Source organism: Podarcis raffonei, chromosome 16 (assembly GCF_027172205.1).
Source record: "Podarcis raffonei isolate rPodRaf1 chromosome 16, rPodRaf1.pri, whole genome shotgun sequence".
Lineage (NCBI taxonomy): Eukaryota > Metazoa > Chordata > Lepidosauria > Squamata > Lacertidae > Podarcis > Podarcis raffonei.
Genome location: NC_070617.1, coordinates 795,131 through 818,357, shown reverse-complemented (window position 1 = coordinate 818,357; position 23,227 = coordinate 795,131). Strand labels below are relative to the sequence as shown.

General features: G+C 51.6%; 1 protein-coding gene across 3 annotated transcripts in view; it reads left to right on the top strand.

Annotated features, from left to right (window-relative positions):
• DCAF8 (DDB1 and CUL4 associated factor 8) overlaps positions 1-23,227 on the top strand; it is a 41,836-nt gene that overhangs the window by 4,914 nt on the left and 13,695 nt on the right. Inside the window, exons 3-12 of one of the 3 annotated variants that reach the window (XM_053368146.1) lie at positions 102-267; positions 3,661-3,746; positions 5,161-5,322; positions 6,346-6,522; positions 6,617-6,665; positions 12,277-12,287; positions 13,777-13,793; positions 15,816-15,836; positions 16,983-16,994; positions 21,519-21,589. In XM_053368146.1, coding sequence (XP_053224121.1) covers positions 102-267; positions 3,661-3,746; positions 5,161-5,322; positions 6,346-6,522; positions 6,617-6,665; positions 12,277-12,287; positions 13,777-13,793; positions 15,816-15,836; positions 16,983-16,994; positions 21,519-21,589 — 772 coding nt within the window. Of the gene's footprint in view, positions 1-101; positions 268-3,660; positions 3,747-5,160; positions 5,323-6,345; positions 6,523-6,616; positions 6,666-7,280; positions 8,430-9,842; positions 9,967-12,276; positions 12,288-13,776; positions 13,794-14,888; positions 14,966-15,815; positions 15,837-16,982; positions 16,995-21,518; positions 21,590-23,227 lie in introns of those variants that run through there. The other 2 variants (XM_053368145.1, XM_053368144.1) reach the window with 2 other exon arrangements.

Sequence of the window (23,227 nt, the reverse complement as noted above, 5' to 3'; positions counted from 1 at the left end):
ATGTTGGTCAGTGGCAAGACTCAGGGCTTCCCCTCTGCTTAAATCCAGGGGGTGCTGAGCCCCACTGCTCGACTCACCCATTTCACCTTTTCTCTTCCCAGGATTCCCTCTTCGCCTCGCAGGAGAAGTTCTTCCAGGACCTCTTCGATAGCGAACTGGCCTCCCAGGCCACTGCCGAGTTTGAGAAGGCCATGAAGGAGTTGGCCGAGGAGGAACCCCACCTGGTGGAGCAGTTCCAGAAGCTCTCCGAAGCAGCAGGCAGAGTCGGTGAGCGAGTTGCTTTTGGGGAGTTTCTTGAGATCCTCTTTCTCTGCCCCTCTTCTTAGGGGAGAGCCAGGCAGGGTCTGAACTTGCTCCTCCAGCTGGGCATTGCTAGAAAGAGAAGAGTCTGTGCCCAGATCAAGGGAAGGGATAAAAAGGGAAAGGGAGCCCTGACCATTAGGTCCAGTTGTGGCCGACTCTGGGGTTGCGGCGCTCATCTCGCTTTATTGGCCGAGGGAGCCGGCGTACAGCTTCCGGGTCATGTGGCCAGCAGGAGTAAGCCGCTTCTGGCGAACCAGAGCAGCGCACGGAAACACCGTCTACCTTCCCACCAGAGCGGTACCTCTTTATCTACTTGCACTTTGACGTGCTTTCGAACTGCTAGGTTGGCAGGAGCAGGGACCGAGCAACGGGAGCTCACCCCGTCGCGGGGATTCGAACCGCCGACCTTCAGATCGGCAAGTCCTAGGCTCTGTGGTTTAACCCACAGCGCCACCCACGTCCCAAGGGAAGTGATAGTCCCACTCTATTCTGCCTTGGTCAGACCCCTCCTGGAGTCCAGTGTCCAGTTCTGGGCACCTGCATTGGAGGAGGATATTGAAAAGATGGAGCGTGTGCAGAGGAGGGTGACTGAGATGGTCAAGGGTCTGGATGCTAAGGAATGGCTGAGGGAGCTGCGGATGTTAGAATTCCTGCTCCGTGATTGCAGTCATGGGATTGTTGTCTATCACATGACGGTATATGTTTTGACTCCACCGAGTGGGAAGTGACGGAGACAGGATGTTTGTGTTCCTGTGTTCCGTGAAGTGGGACTATTGTCCTTTGTTCTTTTTCTCTTTGCTGTTTGATGCTAGAGAGAGAGGGAGCCATGTTGCAGTGCTCCGTGTGTGTTTATATGTAAATAGATTAGCCAAAATGCTGAATTGCTGAGGTCTGTAAAGCGAAATGTGCAAACTCTGCGGATCCCTAACTGTGCCGGTGTCAGTTGGCATCAGTCGCTATGATGTTCGGGCTGAAGAAAGATTTTGAAGCTCCCAAATGATCGACCAGGAGAGAAGGAACGTGCCAGTCGGGCATGTGTCTCTGCCAGGGTCCTACTCGAGTGTAGGACAAGCTCCTGACAGCTTAGCCTGGAGAACAGATATCTTAAGGGCTGTCACATGGAAAATGGAAGCAGCTTGTTTTCTCCTGCTCTGGAGGGCAGGACTCGCACCCACGGCTTCAAGTTACAAGGAAGGAGATTCTGACAGTAAGAGCTGCTCAACAGTGGAAGGGTCTCCCTCGGAAGGTTGCGGACTTTCCTTCCTTGGAGTTTTCTAAGCAGAGGTCGGATGGCCATCAGCCCTGGGTGCTTTAGCTGAAATTTCTGTATTGCTGGGGGCTGGACTAGATGAGCCCTGGGGCTCCCTTCCAACTCCACAATTCCAGGAGACAACATCCCAGAATGTTGTGCAGTGCCGCCGAATCTGGAGGACAGCAGTCCACACTCGCACCCCGTCCTTCTCAAAACGAAGACTTTCACGCGTCTCAAAATAAATGTGGTGGTGCTTTCTCACCCACCCTAAGCATCACACATTTATGAATCAAAGCTAGGAGGCCTCCATCTGAACATTAGACCCAGCACCTTTCATCCTGCTTTACATCAATCAAGAGATATTACCGCTATGCTGTTACTTAAATAAAAAATATGTGTTAAAACTGACACCCTGAAAGGGGCTCTTTGAAAAGAATGCTCTTCAAAACACACACACACACGGACTCTCACTGGTTAGCTAAAAATGCCTCAATGCCCCAAAGAGATCCATGCATTTTCTAACCGCAGCCTCAGCTGTGTGAGTTCAAACTGGTGTTGCTTTGAAAATGCTGTGTGGGCTTCCAACTTCTGCTTAAAAACCTCCAGCGAAGGAGAGCTGAATTTGAATGAATGAATGAATTTTATTATTATGGCCACAGACCAGTTCTGGCTCACTTACAGTATCAGGAAAATCATAAAACACAGCAGGAATACATTGAATTGCAATTGGGTATAACAGAGACAATTCGGATATAGTGGCAGTTAAAAATATACATTAAATCTTGATCACTAAAATGTAACCTAAAATTGTCATTTAAAACCTTAATCATTTGGGTAGTACAGCTTGTTCCCTAAGTTTTATGGCAGTCACACAGAATTTGGCCAGGAGAGCTGCTGTTGTTGTTGCTACACGTAGAACTGCAGAACGTGGGGACGTGGGTGGCGCTGTGGGTTAAACCACAGAGCCTAGGACTTGCCGATCAGAAGGTCGGCGGTTCGAATCCCCATGACGGGGTGAGCTCCTGTTGCTCGGTCCCTGCTTCTGCCCACCTAGCAGTTCGAAAGTACGTCAAAGTGCAAGTAGATAACTAGGTACTGCTTCGGCGGGAAGGTAAACGGCATGTCCGTGCGCTGCTCTGGTTTGCCAGAAGCGGCTTCGTCATGCTGGCCACATGACCCGGAAACTGAACGCCGGCTCCCTCGGCCAGTAAAGCGAGATGAGCGCCGCAACCCCAGAGTCGGCCACGACTGGACCTAACGGTCAGGGGTCCCTTTACCTTTACCTTTACAGTTGGAATCACAGCTAAAGGTTCCCTGGCCCGATGCCCATCCAGTCTCTGAAAGAGATCTCGCCCACCGCCTTCCGAGGTTGCCTGCTCCTCTATCCAATGGCTCTTACCCCTGGAAAGTTCTTCATGACCTTGAGTCAGAATGCCAGCATTGCTCGACTCCAAGCAACTTTTCCGACGGATGGATTTGGGGGCACCAGGACAACTCAGCACAGAATTGCTACCTTTGCCATGGCAGTTCATTGGTGTTCTGTGGGAACCCCTTCTTGCCTCAAGCAAGCATCAGGCCCTTGGGGTCTCCAAATTCCCATTGCAGGGTTTCCGGTGCCCTTTCAGAATAAAGACAGGGGGAGCGGTGAGGTTGCATCCTGGCTCCTGGGTGAGAGCAAAGAGGCCGAGAGGGCAGGTGTGTCAGAAGCGGAAGGAACTGACGCCGGGTTATTTATTTCGTAAAAATTATGCACTGCTTGATTGTGTAAAGAAACGACATCCCTCAAAGCGATTTACCAAAAAGATAAAACGGTAAAATCAAGAAAAAATTACGACAGTGCTTTAAGACTTGCATAAGTTGAAACACCAGATTAAAGCTGCTTCATGTGTGTGTGGCTTTATATTTTTGTACAATTTGTTGTTCAAGTTGTTAGTCGTCGCTTTAGGTTTCCGTGTACCACTTAAGAGATTTATATATTTAAGAAAACTTATTAAGTGGTATAGAAATGGTCTGAATATAGAAATAATATTTTTTTCATTTTAAAACCAAATGCATTTTCCTCTCCCGGGGTCTCTTAAACACTTTTCTCCCTCGCTTTTTTGCAGGAAGCGACTCCAGCTCCCAGCAGGAGTTCACTTCCTGCCTGAAAGAGACGCTCAGCGGCTTGGCAAAGAACGCAGACGACCTCCAGGTAAACCCCTGAACCCCTTTCCGCCTCCCTGGCTTCTCCAAGACGCTTCCTCTGCATTTCCAGCGGCGGATCCACTCTGCAGACCTCGTTTCGTCAACGTCTGTTTGGGGCACGAGAAGCGCAAATCCCAGTTGCTGCCCTCACTGCAAGCAAGGAGAGCGCTGCTGCTTCTCTTGCACCCAGGGCCCGCTTGCGGGATTCCACTTGGGACATTCGGTTGGCCTCTGTGAGAACAGGAGTCTGGGACTAGATGGGACGCTGGCCTGATCCAGAAGGCCAGGCACGCCATGCGGAGGCCTGCTCTGATAGCAGAACCTCCATGCCCAAGAGCAATCTACCACAGAATAACATGTGGCGGGGAACTGCAGAGCTGCTGTTGTGCTCAGGGTCCCACTTGGGAGATTCCTTTTGGGGCACCCAGCTGGCCACTTTTGAGAAATAATAATAATAATAATAATAATAATAATAATAATAATAATAATAATTTATTTATACCCCACCCATCTGGCTCAGTTTCCCCAGCCACTCTGGGCGGCTTCCAACTGAATATTAAAAACAATACAGTGTCAGACATTTAAAACTTCCCTAAACAGGGCTGTCTTCAGTTGTCTTTTAAAAGTAAAATAGTTGTTTGTTGCCTTGACATCTGATGGGAGGGCGTTCCACAGGGTGGGAGCCACCACCAAGAAGGCACTCTGTCTGGTTCCCTATAACCTCACTTCTCGCAGGGAGGGAACCACCAGAACGCCCTCGGAGCTGGACCTCAGTGTCTGGGCTGGACGATGGGGGTGGAGACGCTTCATCAGGTCTGCTGGCCCTTTGAGGCCGTTTAGGGCAGGCATAGGCAAACTTGGCCTCCAGATGTTTTGGGACTACAACTCCCATCATCCCTGACCACTGGTCCTGTTAGCTAGAGATGATGGGAGTTGTAGTCCGAAAACATCTGGAGGGCCAAGTTTGCCTATGCTTGGTTTAGGGCTTTCAAGGTCAGCACCAACACTTTGAATTGTGCTCAGAAACGTAATGGGAGCCAATGAAGATCTTTCAGGAATGGTGTTATGTGGTCCCGGCGACCACTCCCAGTCCCCAGTCTGGCTGCCGCATTCTGGATTAATTGCAGTTTCTGGGTCACCTTCAATGGTAGCCCCACGGAAAGCGCATTGCAGTAGTCCAAGCGGGAGATAACCAGAGCATGCAGCACTCTGGCGAGGGAAACCCGCAGAGCAGGATCCTCTCTCCATGAATTTGTCTGATCCTCTTTTAAAGCCGTCCAAGTTGGAAGCCTCCTATGGGGCAGTGGGCTTAGAACGTAGCCAGTGGGGCTGGAGGCCATCTCTTGCCTTTTCCTTCCGTGAAGACGTTGGCTTCCTCGCCCGGCCTCCTCAACAGCCGTCCCCCCTTCCTTCTCCCACAGAACTCCAGTGTCTCTGAGGAGGAGCTTGCGAAGACCATGGAAGGCCTCGGCTTGGAGGAAGGAGACGGCGAAGGGAGCCTCCTGCCCATCATGCAAAGCATCATGCAGAACCTGCTGTCGAAAGACGTGCTCTACCCCTCCCTGAAGGAGATCACGGAGAAAGTAAGGCGGAAGGGCCCACCGGGGGGGGGGGGCCTCAGTGGCAGAACAGCTGCCTTGAATGCAGAAGGTCCCAGGATCAGCCCCTGGCATCCTAAGCAGGGATGGGAGAGGAGCGCAGGTGGGCTCAAGGGTCTGAACTCAGTGAACCTACATTCCTGGAAAAAACAACACTAGAACCATGAGGAGGGACACGGGCGGCGCTGTGGGTTAAACCACAGAGCCTAGGGCTTGCCAATCAGAAGGTTGGCGGTTCGAATCCCCGCGACGGGGTGAGCTCCCGTTGCTCGGTCCCTGCTCCTGCCAACCTAGCAATTCAAAAGCACGTCAAAGTGCAAGTAGATAAATAGGTACCGCTCTGGCGGGAAGGTAAACGGCGTTTCCGTGCGCTGCTCTGGTTCGCCAGAAGCGGTTTAGTCATGCTGGCCACATGACCCGGAAGCTGTACGCCGGCTCCCTCAGCCTATAGAGCGAGATGAGCGTCGCAACCCCAGAGTCAGCCACGACTGGACCTAATGGTCAGGGGTCCCTTTAACTTTAGAACCATGAGGACTAGGGACCTGCTTCGTTTTTCGTGGAAAGGGCCATCGCTCAGTGATAAAGAGCAAGCAGAAGGGCCTGGGTTCAGTGCTTCTCCAGGTGTGGCTGTCCGAGAGATGCCCATCTGAAACCCTGGAGACCCACTTAGTGTAGACCAGGGGTCAGCAACCTTTTTCATCTGTGGGCCGGTCCACTGTCCCTCAGACCATGTGGTGGGCCAGACTATATTTTTTTTTGGGGGGGGGGGAATGAACGAATTCCTATGCCCCACAAATAACCCAGAGATGCATTTTAAATAAAAGGACACATTCTGCTCATGTAAAAACACACTGATTCCTGGACTGTACACAGGCTGGATTTAGAAGGCGATTGGGTCGGATCTGGCCCCCGGGCCTTGGGTTGCCTAGCCCTGGTGTGGACAGTCCTGAAGTCCTACGGTCCATGTAGGAGCAGCCTGGCCCACCCTCCCCTCTTTTCCTCCCCCAGTACCCAGAGTGGCTGCAGAGCCACCGCGACTCCCTGCCACAGGAGCAGTTCGAGAAGTACCAGGAGCAGCACAGCATCATGGGCAGGATCTGCGAGCAGTTTGAGGCCGAACTGCCCACCGACGGAGACACGGAGCACAAGGCCCGCTTCGAGATGGTTCTGGACCTCATGCAGCAGGTGGGTAGGGGGAAGAGGTCACGGAGGGCAGGAAATTGAGCCCCCTGCCATGGTTCCCTTGCTGACGCCGCTGCCTGTTTTGTCTGCCTTCCAGCTCCAAGACCTCGGCCACCCCCCAAAGGAGCTGGCAGGAGAATCAGTGAGTTTGGGCCGGGGGCAAATGGTGACCTCTTTCTTTCTTTCTTTCTTTCTTTCTTTCTTTCTTTCTTTCCTTCCTTCTCTCTTTCTCTCTTTCTCTCTTTCTCTCTTTCTCTCTTTCTCTCTTTCTCTCTCTCTTTCTCTCTCCTTCTCCCCTGTCCTGCCCGCATTCCTTTCCTTCATTCCTCCAGATGTAGCTGGACCACAGCTCCCTTCTTAATTCTGCCTTTCCTTCCTGCAAGCCAATCAGAGAATTGTGGGGTTGGAAGGTATACCCCCAGGTCCATCTAGTCCAACCCCCCCAGAATCGCACTGAAAGCATCCCTGGCAGATGTCCAACAAACCTCTGCTTGGAAACCTCCAGCGAAGGAGTGCCAACATTCAGACGGGGCCCATTCCTCTGTCAAACGGCTCTTGCTCTCAGAAAGCTCTTCCTGAGGGTTAGTCAGAATCGCCTTTCTTGCAATTTGTTGGTTAACATCCTGCCTTCCGGCACAACAGGAAATATTCCATAGAACAGCACAGTTGTGAGGGACACCTGTGGGTCATCTATTCCAACCCCCTGCAATGCAGGGGTCCCGGCTAACCTCCCCCTTCTCTCCTCCTTCTTCCTCCTGCAGCCCCCCGGCCTGAACTTCGACCTGGAGGGAATGAACCTGCCAGACACAGCCAGTTCTGGAGGAGGAGACCAGTGCCAGATAATGTGACCCCACAGAGCGAGCGGACCGGGAGGAACACAGCGGAGGGGTCCCCGGAGGGGCATTACTGTGTCCGGGGTTGGGGGGGCTGACTCTCTCCCTCTCCCCACCTCCTTTTATTTTGGTTTTCTTCAATCACCAGGTGCCTAAAAGGGGCTGGGCTGACTGTGTTAATACGTATGTGTGCGGGGGAACTTTATAAGAAAAAATCCAAATAGGATTATACAAGTCAGAGGCTTTCAGAAAGTCTCAAGGGATGTAAATGGACATGCTGCTGCCGTCTCTGGGGTCCTGGGGTGTGTGTGTGTATGCGGGGGTGCAAGAGACCCCCCCCACTTCTTTCCCTCTCCTTCCCTGCCCTGGACCGACTAACAGATGGAGCTCAGCTGCTGTGTGTGTGTCAATTGCTCCCCTGGTTGGCTCTTGAGGGAGCCAAGCAGGTGTGTGTGGGGGGGGGTCAGAGAAAGCGACAGCACCCGCCAACGGACCACCGTCTTAGGCCTACAGTTCTTGGCAACGGCAGGTCCTCCTTTTTTTGCCTGGGGTTCCCTGGAATCTGCCTTTTGGAAGCCGGCCAGCGCCGCTCCTTCGAAGTTCTGTGACGGTTTTGGGCCACGCAAGAAATGCTGGCGCTGGACCAGAATCCCCTCAGCACCTGGCAGGGAGGAAGAGGGTGTGTCCAGCGGCCCCACCTGAGCCCCACTGGGGATGCTGGCTGAGGCGATGTTCAGAAAGCACTGATTTAAAGGGGGACATTGAGAACGTCCCTGCCCCAAACAGCTGCTGAGTGCCCTCTCTCCCCACTTTTCAGTACTAACCCTCCCTGCCCCTCTGGTTAACACTGCCCCTCTCTATCTCTGGGCCCCCGGGACCTTGGCTTGGCCAGAGAGAAAGCCAGGAGAAGTCAGTCGGGGGGGGGGGGCGACGCCATCCTCATCCCTGCCAGGACTGGGGGGGGGTCTGGGGTTTATGTCTGTTCTCCTTCCTGAGACGGGCAGAACCTCAGAGGGAGGGGTGTTTGTGTGTGTAAGGATAATTATTAAAAATAAAGGTGGAAAAGCTGATCCTGGACCTCTTTTCGCTTCTCTGCGTTTTCTTTTGATGAAGCACTGTGTGTGTGTGTGGAGAGAGAGAAGTCAAGGCTTCCTCCAGACACCCTGTTTTGTGTGAGAATAAAATTCCCTCCTCCTTTTCCTCCCTGCTTTAAGAGCCGGAAGATGCTAGGCTCACCTCCGAAGGGGATGTTGCAGAGCTAGAAAAGGTGCATACGATCAAGGAGCAGACATAGGCAAACTCCGGGCCACGGTTTGGATATTGATCTTCTTGACATTGAATAGGTAAAAGTAAAGGGACCCCTGACCATTAGGTCCAGTCGCGGCTGACTCTGGGGTTGCGGCGCTCAGCTTACTTTACTGGCCGAGGGAGCCGGCGTCCAGCTTCTGGGTCATGTGGCCAGCAGGACTAAGCCGCTTCTGGCGAACCAGAGCAGCGCACGGAAACGCCGTTTACCTTCCCGCCGGAGTGGTACCTATTTATCCACTTGCACTTTGAGGTGCTTTTGAACTGCTAGGTTGGCAGGAGCAGGGACTGAGGAATGGGAGCTCATCTCGTCGCGGGGATTCGAACCGCCAGCCTTCTGATTGGCAAGTCCTAGGGTGTAGATGCTCCTTCAGGTCTACTGGGCCTTTGAGGCCGTTTAGAGCTTTAAAGGTCAGCACCGACACTTTGAATCGTGCTCGGAAACGTACTGGGAGCCAATGTAGGTCTTTCAAGACCGGTGTTATATGGTCTCGGTGGCCGCTCCCAGTCACCAGTCTGGTTGCCGCATTCTGGATTAATTGCAGTTTCCGAGTCACCTTCCAAGGTAGCCCCACGTAGAGCGCATTGCAGGAGTCCAAGCGGGAGATAACCAGAGCATGTGCCACTCTGGTGAGACAGACAGCAGGCAGGCAGGGTCTCATCCTGCATACCAGATGGAGCAGGAAGACAGCTGCCCTGGACACAGAATTGACCTGCGCCTCCATGGAAATTCTGTGAAGCTGAATGCGGGGCAAATAACAGAAAGTCCTCCGTGAGGTGGCACAGAGTTGAACTGCGGAACTCTCTGCCACATGAGGCAACCTAGAAGCCTTGAAAGGAAGACTGGAACCTAGAAATAAAAATGGGGGAGCCTGATCGTGGTGGTGGTTGAACATCAGCAACATATTATACTATATAATAAAACAATACGATATATTTTGATTATTGTTTTTATTGTTATTGAGGAGCTGCCGCTCTGCGCGCGCCTCTCTATGGCCCCCTTCCCTCCCCCTGGAGCCCTTCTGCGCGCTCCTCTCGGCGCCTCTCCCCTCCCAACCCGGAAGCACTTCCCTCGCGCGTGCGCGTTCCCTCCCCTCCCTCCTTCGGGTCGGTTGCCCGGGAAGTGTCGCAAAGTGTCGTGGTCAGGGGGCGTAAAGCGCAGAAAGGGGAAAAAACACCCAGCCCTGCTCGGCGGCGGCGGCGGCGTCCGGGGAGCATCGGCGGCTGGGCGGCCCCATGGCGGCGGCGGCGCCGGAGGCGGTGGCCCCCCGGCCTGGAGGCGGAGGGGGAGGCGGAGCGGCCTCCAGAGGTGAGGGGGGGGAGGGGGTCCGACGCTTGCTCCCCCCCCGCACCCTCCTCCGTCCCCCCCCCGAGAAGGCCCAGGAGGGGGAAGGGAAGGAAGGGCAGGAAACGGGGGGGGAGGGGCCGCTCCCCTCCCCCCCATAGAAAATGCCCTGCGAAATGGAGGAGGGTGGTTGGTTGGTTTGTTTATGGTGTCGCCCCCCTTCTTTTCACCCCCCCAATTGGGTTGGGAAGACGCGGGTGGGGGAGGGGAGGAGGCGTTTTTCAGGAAGAGCCCCTCCCCCAAGAGGAGGGGGGTCGAAAAGGGGCCTCCCCCCCCATATCTCTATTCCGTCGGAGTCCCCCCCCCCCCGCGGCCCTGGGGTTCCCTCGGGCCCCCCCCTTCTCCTGCCTCCCCCCCCTTTGCCCCCCGTTTCTGCTCCGCCTCGCCATCCCTGGCTTGTCTTGATTTCTTTGCCCCTTCTCTCCACGGCCGCTGCTATTATTCACTTGGCCTTAAGGTCACAACAATTAAAACACAACAATGTTTAGAACAGGTTGCAGCCGCTTCCAGTCGCCAAAATGAGGTGGAGCCTAAAAATATACATCTCTGTTTCTAAGCAGGGCTAGTCTCTCTCTTCATCCGCCCTCGTAACTTTATCTCAGTTTATGTTCAGTCTCTGTTGTGTATTTATATCCATATTTATTCACTGATATCTATGTCACCTCCCTCTGTTTAGCTCTGTTAGTTTCTGTTTAAAAAAATTCCCTCCAGTAGCACCTTAGAGACCAGCTAAGTGTGTTCTGGGTGTGAGCTTTCATGTGCATGCACACTTCTTCAGATACACTGAAACAGAAGTCACCAGACCCTTATATATAGGGAGAGGGTGGGGAGGGGGATTACTCAGAAGGGGGGTGGGAATGGGGGATTGGCTGGTAGGTGTGGTAAACCTGTCGGCAACTGTTAAGTGGCCAAAAATAGCTTTATCATGTATAATGAGATAAGAATCCAATGCCTCGATTCAGACCAGGTCTCTCCATGGTTTTAAGTTTGGTAAGAAGTTGCAATTCAGCAACTTCTCTTTCCAGTCTATTTCTGAAATTCTTTTGTAGCCGTGTTGGTCTGCCGTAGTCAAAACAAAATTAAAAAAATTCCTTCCAGCAGCACCTTAGAGACCAACTAAGTTTGTTATTGGTATGAGCTTTCGTGTGCATGCACATGTGTATCTGAAGAAGTGTGCATGCGCATGTGTATCTGAAGAAGTGTGCATGCGCATGTGTATCTGAAGAAGTGTGCATGCACATGTGTATCTGAAGAAGTGTGCATGCACATGTGTATCTGAAGAAGTGTGCATGCACATGAAAGCTCATACCAAGAACAAACTTAGTTGGTCTCTAAGGTGCCACTGGAAGGAATTTTTTTTACCTGTAACTAGTTTCTGTTTATCTATTCATCTGTCTTCTTTATCTGTACTTATCTTCCTATATGTAATCTCTATCATTTTAGCTAAAGCTGTACGTTTATATTTTATCTTTCTGCTAGCTATATCATTTCTCTTTATTTATCATATGTTTATATTTACCTTTTTAAGCTATTCATATTTAATTGTATTTATCTTTAGCTGAAGTCTGTTTGCATTATTTTTTCCTATCTTATCTTTTTTATTCGTTCATTACACTTTTGTCCTCCAGGGAGCTCAGGAACTCCCTATTTTATTTTGACAACAACCCTGTGAGTTAGGTTAGGCCTAGAGAGGAGAGACTAGTCCAAAGTTCATGGGTGAGAGTTCTAGCTGAACAGGGATTGGAAGCAGATGAATGGGCATAGCTAACTTAGATCCATTAACATTTAAGTTCAGTGGTTCCCAGTTAGCTAAGTACTGAGGACCCCTTGTTTTTCAAAAGCCAATCCGTGAATCCCCCTACTTTTGAAATTTTTGATATCTCTAGGTAGTTTTTGTTATGTGAATGGTGCCATGGACTCCTTGGGTGGGTTACGTGGACCCCCCACCCTGGGCCTGCAGACCCCCAATTGGGAACCACTGTTTCGTTAAATACAACTCAGAGCTTTCTCAGCCCAATGCTGTTTTTTTATTAATACATCAGCATCTCACATTTCTTCCAAGAAGTCCAAAGTAGAAAATATGGTTCTCCCTAATTTTCCTCCCCTCACAACAATCTTGTGAGGTAGGTGACCAGCTGTGAGAGAGATTCCTTCAAATCTTGCACTCCAATGAAATCCACAATATGGTTCTCAACTTCATGGAGGTTATGAAAATGCATAATTTAGGATTAAATATATTTAGTAATGTGTACATGGATATGAAATAATTAGGAGCACATTTGTTTGCGATTTGCCATCCTTTTTGCTTCTGTGTGTATATCTGTATATGTGTGAGTAGAGAGAGAGAGAATGCACACACAGAGATCTGCACACATAGACAGATTTATATCCCACTTTTCAGGGTGAGAAAACTTTCTTATAAGGTGACTTATAAAACAAGAGTTTGAAGCAGCAGTGTACAAACCCGGAGGCAATAGTTGTTGGTCCATAAGAAGAATTTCCCAGTCCACACCTCGGCAGGATCTTGATCAGGACCAAACCAAAATGTCACAAGAAGCAGACAAGTGTTTGAGTTACCCAGAATGGAGACTGACGTTAAATGAAACAGGAGTTGGAGGAGCTGAAGGTGGGCGGGAGGGAAGAAAAAATTTAATGGAATTAGTCAGGATCTTGAGGTCTGCGCTTGAGACTCATCCTGCGGGTGGTGATTGCAGACTGAATGAGGCTCATGGTTCTTCCTTGCAGGCATCAGGCTGCCCCCAAGTCTCATTGTGGGATGGAGAAACCGTGGCTGGATCCCCTTGTTGAAAACAAAGCCCCAACGTTTATCCAGATCTGTCTCTATCAATATTATAGATAGATTGTCTGTCTATCTGCCTGTCTGTCTGTGTGTATACACACACACACACACACGTAAAATTGAGAGAGCTGTCCATTGATGTGTATAAAATAAATTTTTATTTAAGTAACTTATGTCTTATTGCTGCCAAAGGAATCTTCAAACCCCTTTTTCATACTATGTTTTGAAAAATGTTTTTCTGGTATGAGATGTATAATATAATCCTTACCATGATGCCAGTCAAAAGAAGCGCCAGGAAAGTTTTGGGTCCGGATGAAATGTTAGTGACATTGTTTATTTCTTACGTTTCTATCCCACCTTCTTCCCTCCAAGGAGCTGAAGGGCTCTCCTCCCCATTTTACCCTCACAAGAACCCTGTGAGGTGGGTCAGGCTAAGAGGCAGGATCTGGCCCCCAAGGCCAGCCAGTTTGACATCCCATGAACTGTACAGTGGTACCTCGCAAGGCGAATGCCTCGCAAGACGGAAAACTCGCTAGACGAAAGGGTTTTTTGTTTTTTGAGCTGCTTCGCAAGACGATTTTCCCTATGGGCTTGCTTCGCAAGAAGGAAACGTCTTGCAAGTTTGTTTCCTTTTTCTTAACACCGTTAATACAGTTGCGACTTGACTTCGAGGAGCAACTCATAGAACGCGGTGTGGTAGCCTTTTTTGAGGTTTTTAAAGACTTTGGTGACTTTTGAAGCTTTTCCAAAACTTTCCCGACACCGTGCTTCGCAAGACGAAAAAAATCGCAAGACGACAAAACTCGCGGAACGAATTAATTTCGTCTTGCGAGGCACCACTGTATAATCATGCCTTGTCTTTCTCGGACTGCACTTCTTTGTAAAGTTCAATTATGGATACAATAAAAAGCATACATACATACACACACACACACACACTATAATATAGATAAAATGATATATATCTAAATAAGTTATGTGGCACCAAATGGTGCAATCTGTTAGGAGGTCTTTGGCTCCTTCCACTGGATGGACAGTCCAACGTTCCCCTGTGAAGCCCGGAATGTATTTTCATGCTGATTTATTTTGGTTGCTGGGACTTGCAAGCCTCTTTTCCTATTGCATGCTGCTTCAATATTTTGGGGGGATGTCAAGCAGACTATTAATATTTCTGAAATACAATTTATTTTAAAAATAAACAAATGTGCATCTCAAATGATTTGGAAGGCAGTAAATTTCCAGTCTTTTCAGTGGGGCCTTTAGTTCATTTGAACTGAACCGTTTCGTGCAGATAAATAGTATTAACAAAGCAAAAGATTTATATGATCTGAAGAGAAACCAGAGTATTAATAATATAATTTTATCATTTATAACCCACCCATCTGATCGGGTTACTCCAGCCATGCTTACATGAGTGTTGATACTTAAACTTGCATGTTTTTGCTTGCACATGCTTGCACATAAAAACTGTGTGTTTGCATCTGTTGCTTTTATGCTTAAGAAAGGGAAAAGTTCAAAGCAATGCAACAGTGGAACTAAGTCTCAAGAAAGGGAGGGAAGAGGGAGCAAGAGAATCCGTTATCTGCTACCCCAAACTTATTAGTGCACGGGCAAAATAAAACTGAGATAAATTAGGTGTGGCTGTAAATTTATTGATCCTTAAGGTGCCACAAGACTCGTTCTAACCATATGTATGAGTTTCACTCCCTGTAACTTTCTCCTCCTGTCTTCATTTGCAAAACGGGCCCTCACAGCCGCTTCTGATCCCTGTAGCAACAGGAGTGCTAAGGTGCATCATCGGTGGCCCATCAACTGCCTGAGCCTTGAAAGTCATAGAATCAAAGAATTGTAGTTTTTGAAGGGGCCCAAAGGGCCATTTCGCCCAACCTCCTGCAATACAGGAGGAGTCTTCCAGCTGAGAGAGGCAACTTCACACAAATAAATGTGTGACTCTTTACCTGTTTCTCCACCAGCCGCCCTTAACCCTGGTACTAAAGAGATCCTTTGCACTAATGTGGAGACCTTTCAGGAAAAGCAGGATTGAAACCACCTCACTTCAAATTTCATCTTCTGCTTTCTCCCCCAGTCTGACGTCAGTTCTACAGCGCCAGTTCCCAGAGAGCTCCTGGATCTACTCCTGCTCGAAAAGGGAGTCGGGGAAAGGTAAGTTTCTGCCTTGAGGTTCCTTAGTCCCTGCCCAAGAGTACAGAGCAGCGAGCAGAACTTTTGGGTGTCCAGTGCTGCTGGGGGGTGGCCTGGCATCCCTTCCAGATAAGTGTGTCCTTCAGGAGAAGCCCCATTCCTGATTGCCGACTCTGGGGTTGCGGCGCTCATCTCACTTTATTAGCCGAGGGAGCCGGCGTACAGCTTCTGAGTCATGTGGCCAGCAGGACTAAGCCGCTTCTGGCGAACCAGAGCAGCGCACGGAAACACCGTTTACCTTCCTGCCGGAGCGGTACCTATTTATCTACTTGCACTTTGAGGTGCTTTCGAACTGCTAGGTGGACAGGAGCAGGGACCGAGCAACGGGAGCTCACTCCATCGTGGGGATTTGAACCGTCAACCTTCTGATTGGCAAGTCCTAGGCTCTGTGGTTTAACCCACAGCGCCACCTGCGTCCCTATTTCAAGTTAAACGCTTAGAAAATTGGGAGCATTCATCTTGTGTTGGAATGAAAATACAGTCTTAATCAATGCAGAGGCCTTTATCCACTGGTGGTGCTGCTCTTACCAAATCGCGCGTCAGTAGAGTCATATGAGCGTAAGAAGAGCCTGCTGGTTCAGGCCAATGACCTGTCTAGTCCACCGTCCTGTAATCACAGCAACCAACCAGCTGCCTCAGTGGGAATCCCAGAAGCAGGATTGGAGCACAAGAGCATTCTCAGTTGGTATTCAGAAGCACTACTGCCTCCGACTGTGGAGGCTGGACGCAGCCGTTGTGGCTGGAAGCCATTGATAGTCTCCTCCTCCTCCTCCTCCGTGAATTTGTCCTGCCCTTTTTTAAAGCCATCCAGGTTGCATGGTGCATGGTTTCTGTAATCTGCTAATTCTGTGGATGTTGAATTCTGTGATGTTTTGCTAGGGTTCCTCCCTATTTTGCTTATTTTTTATGATTATTTTTTTTACGATAATCTTTATCGTCATTGTCCCATACAGAACAACGTAATTGAAAAAATCTACATCAGACATTCAAAAACCCACAAGCCAGCTATCCTAGCCTGGTTAGCCCCCTAAAAACTCTGATACCCCATAATTAAATACAATATACTCCCATACAGACTCCTTACACTGCGTTTAAAACCAAAATCGCATTTGGATAGAAACTGTTTCTCAGGCGGCTAGTCCTAGTCTTTCTAACCCTGGACGTTCTTCCAGAAGGCAGAAGCTGAAAGAGATCATTTCTGGGGTGCGCACTATCCTGCGCTATCTCTGCAGCTTTCTTATGGCACCTGGAAGCGTAGATTGGATCCAAGGCATTTATATCCCAATCTTCAGCAAAAGGGGTTCTCAGAGTGAATTACAAATACTGGTGATAAGACAGTCCCTGTCCTCGGGCTTGTGATCTAGAATTCACAAAAGGAAAAGGAATTGGGAGCGAAGAGGGGGAAAGCAAACTCCGGTACTATTCCCTAGAGCACGGAAAGGGAACCTCAGGCTCAGGGACCCCCCAGACCTCTCCGTCCAGCCCCTGGGACTCTGCCCTCACTGACCTGTGCTTTGCATCCTCCTTGAGTGTCTTTGCCTGGCCGAAATAGGCCCTGGGTCTCTGGTAATACCTCTCGTTTGCCTGCATGGAGGGTAGAGACGGGTGGGCATGTAGAAGGTCTTTGACGATTGCTCATAGCCGAGTAAGATTATCTTGCATGAAAATGGTCTTAACAGTGAATCTGTAAGTGACTGTGGAGGCCAATTCTGGATCCACACATCCTTCCACAGTGGGGACATAGGTTTCTGGGCAGGAGTTGATCACGGTGAGTGTTTGCTAAAGGTCAATTTGCATTCGTTGCTACGCCCACTTTTGCTTCTGACCCTGCCCACTTCTGGCACGTGGCCACCAGAAGGTTCCCTAGAAGGTTCCCTAGAAGGGAATGCGACCCCTGGGCTGAGAATGTTCCCCATCCCTGCGATGACCAGCTGCGGCCTCCCATCTCTGCCTCTCTTGGTGCAGGGATTTCAGGCAGCTACGTCCCCTGGTAGGGGAGCCTTCAGGAGAGAGGGGCTTTGAATCCCACCTGCCCTTGATTCTGGGGCTGAGCAGTGGCTCAGCGCAGGGGACGGCCCTGACTCCACCTGGGGAATTGCCCCTGGAGGGGAGCATGGCTTTGGCCTCGGCTGCCTTGCGTGATGCTCCCGTTTCCTTCAGCTCAGGCCAGGGCTCCTGGCTGGGCCTTTTTAATTCTTCCAGCAGCCAAAAGCCCTCGGAGCGGCTGGTGACCTTGGGTGGCTGCGCTCCTCCTGCCTGCTCCCTCCCTTATCTGCTTATGAGCAGTTCTGGGACCCAGCCAGGATGTCTCAGGGCCTCAGACGGGCTGCCTCCACCTTCTCTAATCGCTCCCTGCGCAAGCCATAGCTTCCCTTTCCCCCCCTTTCCTCTGGGCTTTCCCTTGGCACTTTTTCAGAGTGAAGCTGTCCAGGGTCCCAGCTTCCCAGCCGCTGTGGGGATTGGTCGACTGGCTCCACTGATCCCTCCCCCTCCCAGACAAAAAGAGGGAGGGGCGAAGGAGGAGCTGCAGGTCAGCTCAGAAGAGTCCCGGGTCTTCGGGTGCTGTGACTTTGGATTAGGTTCAGTTGAAACCAAGGGCCAGTTCCTCTTGTCGTGATATTAATCCCCCCCCCCACGTGTATGTTGCCCCACGTGGCTCTTCACCAGGGAAGTTGGAGGCTGGGGCTCCTGCATGGCAGGGGGTGGACTAAATGAACCTGGGGGGGGGGCTCAACTCTATGCTTGCTTTGCCTTCCTCTGTGCTGCCTCTTTGTCACCTGCCCCCCAGCCAGCAACTCTGATGCCCGTCTCACTCTCATTTCCATGTGACAGCCCGGCCTGTAGAAGAGGGTGAATCAGCCAGATAATAGCCACTTTCGCTGGCAATTAGGCCACCAGGAGCCTCTTCAGAGCCGGGTGACACCTCCTGCCCTTTGTCGTCTTCTTGAGCCCAAGTGACTTCCCTTAGACCTCACTCTGAACTTCCTTCCCCGCAGTGTTAAAGAAATGGCTGAAGGCTAACCCTCGCTGGGTCTCCAGAGTATATGGCCAGGCACCAAAGAGCTGGGCTGCTCCCTCGGTCTGCTCTCGATCGCTGGTGGGCCTCTTATTTCAGAAAACAAACAAGAAATCCCCCATGCCTCGTAGCTTAACTTAATGCTTCTCCTGCCAGGTATAGATTTACTTAGCTGGCAAATGCAGGAGCGTTCTTTGTACATGAGCAGGATGAAATCCAATACAGTGGTTTCTCCGGTTGCGGATGGGATCCGTTCTGGAGGTCCGGCCAGATCCTGAGGTTTTCGCAACCAGAGGACCGCTTCTGTGCATGCGCGCATGGCAAAACCCGGTAAAATACTTCTGGGTTTGCCACTTATGTATCCCAGAGGGTTACGTAAGCGAAGGTACTACTGTGTATAATAAACACAGCACCAGCAGTGTTGCCTCTTCATAAACCAGGTTGGCAATGCAAGAATGAAAGCTGGCTGTTTTCGGATGCATGCTGGAAGTCTCAGGCGAAGGACATCTGTGTCTGGGGCCAGCAAGATATAGGAGAGTGCAGTTGCTTTGGGGTTTTATTTTCCGTACGGTGCATGGCAAGATGCTACCCTCTGGTCATTCAGATGTTGGTGGGAGAGGGGGCATCGGAGGCAGAATGTAACACTGGGGTTGGCTCATGCAGAGGTCCCAGGTAGCCAGGCTCATAGCCGCTTAGGGCTCTCTAGGTAACAACCGGCACTTCTAGTTGTGCCTCGGAGCTCAGAGCGCCTGGCCTTGAACCACTGCTTGGACACTGCAGGAAGGGAAGGTGCTCTTGTTCCCGGGTCCTGCTTTTGTGAGGCATCTGGTTACACACTGGGCTAGGTGTCGTCGTCCGTCCCCCCCCCCCGCCTGATCCAGCAGCCAGGCTCTTCTGATATTCATATGGAACCTCCAGGTCCAGGGGTAGTCTATCTGGATTCCATGGGGTATTTGCCCACTGAGAGAACAGGAGCCTGGACTAGGTAGGCCTCCTTGGCCTGATCCAGCAGCCAGGCCCGTCTTACGTTCTTGTGCTGTTATATGCCGGGGGGCGGGGGGGAGTTCTTGCCTTCGCCCTCTTCTCAGGCAGTTCCTGCAAGTTGTGGAGTTGGTCACAGGTAATAATAATAATAATAATAATAATAATAATAATAATAATAATAATAATAATAAATTATTTATACCCTGCCCTCCCCAGCCAAGACTGGGCTCAGGGCGGCTAACAAACGATATAGAACAAATTGATTGAAATACAACTTAAAAACAAGATTAAAATACAACATTAGAACATTAAAACGCAGCCTCATTTCAATGGAAACTCAAATCAGAAACGTTTTTGGGGGGATGAAAACATCAAGTCTTCACCAAGGCCAACTATCCAGACTGGTCCTACGTGGGCCAGAAAAAAGCCAGGGAAGTCCCCAAATAGGAGTTCCGTCACAGAAGGGGAAAGGAAAAAGGAAAGAAGTAAAGGGGATCAAGTTGATTCCAAGGCAAAGGCCAGGCGGAACAACTGTCTTGCAGGCCCTGGAGAAAGAAATCAGATCCCGCAGGGTCCTGGTCTCATGAGGCAGAGCGTTCCACCAGGATGGGGCCAGTGTTGAAAAGGTCCTGGCTCTGGTTGAGGCTAATCTGACTTCCTTAGGGCCCGGGACCTCTAGAGTGTTGCTGTTTGTGGACCTGTTTGTGGGGCATTCCAGGAGAGGTATCCCCCCCCAACACCTTCCCTGCAGACCCCCCCCCCCCCCAGATAAGGAACTGGGACCTGTGCTCCTTTTGGGGAGCGCAAAGAGCAGTGCCAGGCCTGCGTCTTCCACTCTGTGTGCCTCTCCTTGCAGATGGCGCCTGGTACTTGGTCTGCACCACCAGAGCCTCTGCTGAAGGAAGATGAGATGGGTGGCTGTGGTGACTCACCTGACCCCCTGCTCTGTGGGAAACGGCTGCGGGGGGATGGGGGTTGCAGGAGGAGGAGGTGGTGGCCCAGGACCTGCCCTCCGCCTTGCTCCCGCCCAGGCTCTGTCATCTCTGTGCTAATGCAAAAGTGACAGCTGACTGGGTGCGAAGAGGCACTTTCAGGGGAGGCTCATGAGCTCAGAGCAGATTTGTTTTGCTGACAGAAGGTCCCAGAGTCTTCGGTCCCAGAGTCGGCCGTCACTGGAACCTCCAGGTGGCGCCAGGAGAGCCCCAGGGCAGTCGTTGTGGGTCAGCACAGGAAGCCCTCAGCAAGGCGTTTCCAATGTTTTCCAAACACACATCTTAGGTATCTGAAGTCTTGAATGAGGAAGGAAGCTTCAGAGCAGTCAGTGGACCCAAAATGTTTTTAGGCCGAAACCTCCTTGGCCCATAAACTCACCCCCAGTATACCCCCTGCCCTACAGAAAAGTATTATTCAGAGTATTGGCTTGCACAACATACTAAGGAAGGTAATGGTGCAATAAAAACAGTCACAATTTATTCAAAATCTGGTTGAAACTGGCTTAATGGATTCACCGAAACAGATGGACTTCATCCAGTGATTTCAGCTTTTCAAAGTCCAAAAGTCAGTTGCTCCTCTCGCGCCTCTTAGCCCCCTCTAGGCAATCCCACTGCCCCCCCCCCGAGGGGGGTGCCACCCCCTCCCCACTTTGGGGACTTCTGGCCTGGAGCTTCCATGTTTCTATGGCTGAGAAAACCGGAGTGTGAGAAGGCTTCTGGGAGGGAGGAGTTTTGCTGAACCAGCCAGGGAGCTTGGAGTGGCACCCCAGGGGCGCTGGGGGGGGGGCGGTTGGCTGCCCCACCACCTAGGAGGAAACGAGCTCATCAGAGAAATAACGGGAGAGTGTGTGTGTGTGCCGAGGGAGCGTCCTGCTCTAAGAGGCTTGGAGGCCCCCTTGGTCCTTTGCATTCCGTGCCGGACAGAGTGACCGTTGGGGAAGGGCAGTTGGGCCCAGGGTCTGGGGGGGGGGCCTCAAGAGGAATGGCTGCCTTGTCACAGCTCCTGCTGGTTTCCTCAAGTTCGCAACCGTTGCTCCGGCTTTTCAACTAGTCAGTTCTTCCCCGCCACACAGGCGTACTTCAGAGGGTGCTTTAGGAAGGCGCGATTTGAAGTTCCTGGTGGGCCAGTTTATTTAGGGGATGCCTGGCCCCAAACAATGCCCAAGCACTTTCGAGGCCCCCCTTGGGCCTTTGGATCGGGGCCTGGGAACGAATGGGGAGCCGGGGCCCTCATTTTGGCCGGGGAGCCTTGCACAGATCATGGCCCCCAACTGGAGGGAGGAGAGGGTTCAGATCCTCCTTGGGGCCAGGGATCAGCCTGCCTCTGGGGTCCTGCTCTGCTCCATTGGGGGCCAGCACCCCTTAGCCTTGCCTGGGGGGCAGTTTCAGCAGGCTGTGCCCCTCTCTCCTCCCAGCAGAGGCTGAACCCCATGCCGAGCAGCTTCTTCCACACAGTTGGGTCCCCCTTGTTGGCGCCGATGTTTACAGCCTCCTCCTTTTCTCTCTTTACTGAACCTCTCAGGGCGAATTCACGAGAAAACGCGATGTCAGACGCAGGAAGTAGCACGGATGGGAAAACAGATTTACCCAACGGTAAGAGGAGCAGGGTGGAGGGACTACGGAAACTTACCTTGGCCTGAGTTCTTGGTGTGCTTTTCTCCAGTGGCTTCCAGCCACGTCGCTTTGGACTTGCAGGCCCCTGAATTGCAAGACCCACAACTTGTGTGTGGGCTAGAGTCCCACAAACCTTCCCGACACATCCCTGGAGTGCCTCCTGAATGTGTGTTTCTGACACAGGAGAAGAGCCTTCACACCCACCTTGTCCAGTGAGCTCAGGATTCCTCGCAGCTTGACCAGAGAGAGGTTCTGAGCTCGTGTTTCAGGCCGTTGTGGATGCAGAGTCGCCAGGAGAAGTCAGAGCGGCAAAGGCTGGGGTGGGGGTGGGGAGCCCTCCCTTTTGGTTTCGCCCACGCCCTCTCCTGAGTGCAGTGTCCAGGCCTGGGCAGCGCAACATGATCTCTTTGGCTCTGGGTTTTGAAACCCAAGTTGTGTGGCGGCAGCAGCAGCAACTCCTGAGCTGAGTCCTTGGAGAGCTGCCGGATCTGGCTCCACAGTGGAGGTGGGGAATGCAATAGATGCCCACCCAGGGGTGCGTATGCCCCCCTCACTGAGCCAGTGGGTCCCATTGCTCATACTCCCAGTTTCTAAAGCCACCCCAAAGCAGCTCTGTTGTATTACAGTCATACCTCGGGACGAATACGCTTCAGGTTAGGCGTTTTCAGGTTGCGCTCTACGGCGACCTGGAAGTAACGGAGCGCGTTTCATCCGTGTTTCGCTGCATGCGCAGACGCTCAAAACGACGTCACGCACATGCGCAGAAGTGGCAAAATGCGACCGAGCGCATGCAGACGTGCAGTCGCGTGTTACATTCGCTTCAGGATGCGAATAGGGCCTGGGAATGGATCCCATTCGCATCCAGAGGTACCACTGTATCTGCCCCTCCAGCTGATCTGGGGCACGGTCTGGCCTCTCCCCTGCAATTGTGGCATGCAGCACCCCTCTGTCTCTAGAGCTCCATTTGCTGCCATCCTGTCCACAAATCATAGAATTTTAGAGGTGGAAGGGATCCCTGGGGGTCATCCAGTCCAACCTCCTGCAATGCTGGAGAATCCAGGTGCCCCCTCCCCGGCCGCTGCTTCAAAACCCCCAGTGAAGGCGAGTCTGCCACCTTTCGAGGGAGTCCTTTCCCCTATCAAACAGAAAGTTCTTCCTCGCGTTGAGTCGGAATCTCCTTTCTTGTCTCCTCCCCTGGAGCAGCAGAAAACAAGCTTGCCCCATCTTCCTCCAGAGATTTGGAGATGGCTCCCATGCCACCCTCAGCCTTCCCTTCTCCTGGCTAAACATCCCCAACTCCCTCGGCTGCTCCTCGCGAGGCTTCATCATCACACCGTCTCCCAAGGCCTTGTCGCCAGACCCTTCGTCATCTTGGTCACCCTCCTCTGTCCACCTTACAGCAAACACGGCCAGAGTTTCGTGCGGCTCTTTCTCTTGTCTTGGGGAAGGGCTGTCATAGCTCCACTGCAGGGCACCTGCTGGGCATGCAGAAGGTCCTGGGTTCAGTCCTGCTGGGGCTGGGGAAGCCCCAGAGAGCCATTGCTGGCTTCCAGTGCAGAGAACAGTGAGCTAGGTGGAGCCCAGGGACCCCGACTCAGTTTAAGGCAGTGTCAGCCA